The sequence below is a fragment of the Sinocyclocheilus anshuiensis genome, unplaced genomic scaffold, assembly GCF_001515605.1.
Source record: "Sinocyclocheilus anshuiensis isolate Anshui unplaced genomic scaffold, SAMN03320099.WGS_v1.1 scaffold939, whole genome shotgun sequence".
NCBI lineage: Eukaryota > Metazoa > Chordata > Actinopteri > Cypriniformes > Cyprinidae > Sinocyclocheilus > Sinocyclocheilus anshuiensis.
In genome coordinates this window covers 1,343,146-1,348,783 of record NW_015544227.1, presented here as the reverse complement: position 1 = coordinate 1,348,783, position 5,638 = coordinate 1,343,146, and the positions used below count along the sequence as shown (strand labels likewise).

Here is a 5,638-nt window from a genome sequence, read left to right as displayed (position 1 = left end):
GTGTGAATACCTTCCGTACCCACTGTATATATATACACACACACACACACACACACACATACATATATACACAGTGTTTCCCATTCATTAACTAGACTGTGCCGGCCCGCCACTGTTTCATAATAAACCAAAGATATATTTATACTTCTCAGATAACGTAACAGTTCTTTAACATTATGTTTCACGCAATTGCATTGGCAAGCATCCGTCAAACGAATTAAAACCAAAAGTGTAATATGACTTATCAAGTCTGTTTGCGTTGCTTGTTTCAAAGTGAAACATACACTTTGCGCACGCGATCAGCTAGTGATCTGGTGTTTTCCGCGTCTCAGAGCGGCTCCATTCACAGTGAATGCAATGAACTCCGTTATTGAATGTGCTGTGAGTTTAGCGCGTGTATGGGAACGCACCGTCCACCAGTTTCGATGGCATTTTTTCCCTTATCACTGCTGATCCATAAGCACCACCTGCTGTCAGAGAGTGAATTTGCGTTTTTATTCAGCCTGTCTGTTTTTGTTTCATGCAGTTTTTATCTTTGCATCATTGTTTGTATAGTGATTAAAATGCAGTGGCTGGTTTTAATTTTTAAATGGCTTTTTTTAATTAATTAAATATGTTTAGTTGTTGTAGTAGTAACAACTACCCGTTTTTTTTGCAAAAACAGTTTCATGGCAAGGAAAACATTTATGGCCAGTAAATTTTCTCAAGTGACCAGCCACTGGCAGATGTGAAAGTTAGTTTTAGGCCCTGCTTGCAAGTATAGAAAAAGTATTGCAATTTCCCTACTTTAGAGTAAGGTAAAATAATATACCTGAAAAAAAAAATCATTTTCATTTATTTCACAGTGCAATTGTTTTACAATATATGGCTATTACCGTCATAGGAATAATAATATAAAATTATTATTATTTTATTCTAATTTGTTTGGCTTCCAAATTCACCAGTGAGACTGAGACACTATATCAACTAAAAAGCGGGTTGAGTCCCCTATAAATTTCAAGAATAAGTACATTCACCAGGTTTTTTCTTTTAGTTTGCACACTGAACTTGTGTTGGAGCTCTTAATTTTGAATGCCCCCGGACCCCCCTAGAGGGATCGAGGACCACCCACCACAGTCTCACAAAATCCTGTGGGAAACACTGTATACATATACATTAGGGGTGTAACGATACACGTATTCGTATTGTACCGTTCAGTATGCAGGTTTTGGTTTGGTACGCATTACAAACCGAACGATTCATTGGACTAATCCTATTACATTTGGAAAATAAAATATAATGTGTGAAATATAATGTTCAGTGCCACTGCGCTCAACAAGGCAGCCCAAACGACTAACAGCCCCCAAAGAAAAAAACACTACTCCAGTCAGGCATAGGCTGGACTAGATCTTTGTTGCAATATGGCTAGTAACTAGGGTTGGACAATAATTTATTATCAATATATATGGCAATGTAATTTTTTTCAATAACGGTGATATGATTTTTAAACACATTTCCGATATTTTGATACACATTACCAGTGTTTCCCATACATTGATTTATTTGTGGCGTTTGACTTCGTTGAATAAATATGAGCACTGCACGTTTCAAAATCAAAACGCAGTGCAGGTGTTTTAAATGAACGTCTTTGAAGGGAAGATCTATACAGAGTCTTTTACATTTATTTGACAGTGATTTCACTTTTTTTTTTTTTTTTATGAAGGCTAAATACAAATAAAAGGTCAGCATTAATTTATTTGTGCAGTTTTTTCCCCCTAAAATATTATATAGTTTTATAGGAGGTTTCATAGACTTGGCCAATTCATTTTGCAGAAGTCTGTAGGTAAAGACATCTGTTGTGGGCATTCTTGGCAGTTTGAGGCTTTTTAAAATATTGTTCCTATCGATATCAGAATTATGGAACTAGAGGAAAACAAGGAGATAAACACTCTACAAACTATCCCCGCAGCATTTAGGCAGGCATTTCCAACTGATTCATACAGGGCAAAACAAATCACTGTAACAAATCATGATAAACATTTTTTTTAAAAATCAAGGAAATTTCTCTGGCATTTCTTTCTTTTTGAAGTGAAACATCGAACTGAACTGTGAATTTTGTGAACCGTTACACCCCTAATATACATATATATACACATATACATATATATACACATATACATATATATATATATATATACACACACACACAGATGCATTTAAATTATATATATATATATATATAATATAAATGCGTGTGTGTATGTATGTGTGTGTGTGTATATATATATATATATATATATATATATATGTGTGTGTGTGTGTGTGTGTGTGTGTTTGTGTGTGTTCCTCTTCATCAATATGTTCTGGTTAAACTTTTACCACTTTGTCTATTTTACCCCTGCCTTAGCTCCAGGCCGCTGTGAGAACAGACTTCCAGCACTTTACTGAGGACCAAAAGAGAAGAGGAGCACATTCGATATGTCCTCCTGTACAGGCTGAAGCCCAAATTCAGCCATGGACAAAAAGGACTGTGAAAACACAAAAGAGCCAGTGCCGAATTTTAATTAGCCACTTAAAGAATTAAAGATTCTGCTCCCAGTTGCCCTCGCCTTCTTAATGACAAGGAACTTTGAGCCGCTTTCCCAGGCACTCCGCCAAAACACTCAGTCTATTCTTTTCTCTCTCTCTATCTATTCTTTAATTAATCTGCTTTTCTCATTTGTAAGGGTTTGTTCCAGCAGCTTCACTGTTTGTGCTCGATGAAAGAGAGAATGACTCTTCAACACAAGATAGAAAACTCCAAAATTCTCTCTGCTCTATTGTCACTCATGGCATCCTCTCTGTCAAAACCATCTGTTCCTCGAGACAATGGTGTCATGTCTGTGAAAAACAGCCCAATTCAGGGCTTTATTTCATTGGCCATAAAGCTTAATGTGGCTGGAATGCTCTCAGATATCTGAGCTATGCTGCTCACCAGAAGAATCCAAGCTTGAACTATCCAGTACATACTAATGAGTGTGTGTGTGCTGGTGTTAATTTCACACTGGACGTGGTGATCAAGGATTTTTCTAACTAATAATCTTACCCAGAATTCCAGAATGGAAAAACTGGTTAAAACAGCTCAATATAATGTTTATTTACACAAAAACTCCCCATACAAACCTCAGGCTCATGACCAACCACACTATCAATGTACAAGAGGACACAGCAGGTAGATTCACTTATAATGATAATCGGCATTAATGAAACCTGAATCATTAATATTAACAGAAATCAAAATGCCCAGAACCGCCAGCCTCTCATTATCGCTTTAAATAAAGCATTTTGGAATCTACAGAATTTCTTGTATCGGTAAAGGTCTCTGGGAATGAGGGGAAGTGTCTCTTGGTGTCTGGAAGGAATAACATCGAGATCATTTACACAGTGATTCAACACTTTCTTTAAATTCATTTGTTCATAGGTTTAAATGTCAGAATTGTCCAGAGGGCTCGCTCTCTCACACATACAGACACACACACGTTTAAAAACATTAAAATTTATACTACGTTCAAATGTATTATTTCTGTATATATATTTAAAAAAAAAACTGTTTAAAAACATGTAAAAGCATTCTAACAGGAAATAAGAATATACATATTAACTACAGAAATTTTGTCTTCAAATTAAAGGTCCACCGAAGAGCCTTATGCTATGCAGCGTTATGCTATGTGGTGACATAATTTCAACTGAAACAGGAAGACAGGGCAGGACATATCGAGCAGCCCATTTTTAATTGGCCAAAAGAGTTTCATTTATATTCGAAACCAGACTTCTTTCAACCCAATGGAAAGCATATTTACACTGTCAGAAATCATTCCTTATTCCCTATATAGTGCACTATGGGCCATTCAGCAAAGAGAAAATACTAATTCTGTGAACAAGTCACCTATTTCAGCTGCAGTTTCAATGTCTATTTACAGTGTAGGGGGCGGGACATTTGAGATTCTAGACAGCATTTGATTGGACAAAGTTTGATGAGAAGCTGAAGTGCAGGGTGATGTCATCAAAACCGTTGATTCATTTTGCCGGAAGTGAGAGACTAAGTTTTGAATGCTTATATCTTCTAAACACGTTTTGGAGCACACTAGCTTATAGATAACTATAACTATATAACTATATAACTATATATATTCATACTAAAAGCCAAAAGATTTCAATTTTGATTTCATGGGGACTTTAAATTCTAATTTAATTTAATTTAATACATTATTTAGAAGCATATTTTAAATTTTATTTAAAATAATTTTAAAATAAAATGTTAATTCAAAATAACAACAAAAATAAAAATAATAACAATAATATTTATTTATTCATTCATTCATTCGTTTGTTTATTAACAACACTAAATTGTCTATTAAGGTCAGCTGACAGATTCTGGACACTTTGTACTATTACTTCCTGTCCCTCTGAAGTGACTGCGGCAGCACTCGTGCCAACTAGACTGATGATGCATCTTCACTCTCTCTGTCTTTCTGTCTGTCTCTTTCCCAGCAAGTGTGTTAGCTGTGCCCTTAGTGTGAGTGCAAGGGTCAAATCTTCCAGCATAAATCAACGTTGTCACTTCAGTCCTTTGTCTAAAAAAAAGAGAACACACAGTTTAGTCTCCGAGACGACAAATCCCACTAAATTATTGTTTCTGATGTGGGAGACAGATAAATGCAGGTTGCACATGACTCATCATCTCACAAAGCTGACACAACTGCAGCTAGACCTAAATTATGTCAATTAAAAATCACCTGACTTTGAATTGGCACTGTTCTCAGATGAGTCCTGTTATATTTGCAGCTTGTGTAACAATGCATGAAAAAACATTGACATGACAGAAAGACATGACTGTGAGTCAGTGTTTCCTGTGGGCAGAGAGAAGCTGTCAAAGTACTCCCAAACCCTAAAATGAGCCTCCACTGTCAAAGACAATATTCAAAGGCCCTCCATGTAGATATTTCTGATACCTCTGCTGTAAATTCCATATATATATATATTCAATATACAGTGCACAGCATAAATGAGTACGCCCCCTCTGAACCTTAACAAATTCATCAATTACTCTTTGCTTAGAAGACATGTTATGGTTTTTTTAGAGATATAATATTCCAGCAAGTATGCTTGATCAGTTACCAAAGAAGAATGTTAAAATTATTCAAGAAAATACAAGTTTCTTATCAAAGTGATCAAATGTTGTGTTGCAAAAATGAGTACACCCTCCTGAAAGTTACTAAATAAAACAAAACCAAAAAATTCTGGTGTAAGGTTAAGGCAAGTATTGATCAACAGGTAAGTATGTTGAACCAAAACTGTTAAAGGTAAGTAATTTCTTGATAATTAAGTGTTATATGGCCCACTGAATCATTATATTAGTGATCATTAAGAAAATACATCTTTTATATTTAATCAGAGGGGGTGTACTGGGGGTGTATTTATGCTGTGCACTGTATATACTGTTTTAAATTGTTTCATGCCATCTTGCGGCCCCCTCAGTGACCAATCAGAATCGAGACCCATGCAATACATGAATGTATTATTATGCATGGTAAAACGGTGTCATTTATTCCCCTTTTCATGGTGTGTAAGAATGTGTATGTGTGTGTGTGTATGTGTGTGTGTGTGTGTGTGTGTGTGT

The 5,638-nt window shown here is 35.7% G+C and overlaps 1 protein-coding gene across 1 annotated transcript in view; it reads right to left on the bottom strand.

Annotated features, from left to right (window-relative positions):
* Positions 1 to 4,471: 4,471 nt before the first annotated feature.
* LOC107697461 (RNA-binding protein Musashi homolog 2-like) overlaps positions 4,472 to 5,638 on the bottom strand; it is a 112,652-nt gene continuing 111,485 nt past the window's right edge. Inside the window, exon 7 of the mRNA XM_016498264.1 lies at positions 4,472 to 4,592. Within this exon, the coding sequence (XP_016353750.1) occupies positions 4,581 to 4,592 (12 nt within the window). The 3' untranslated portion in view covers positions 4,472 to 4,580. The remainder of the gene's footprint in view (positions 4,593 to 5,638) is intronic.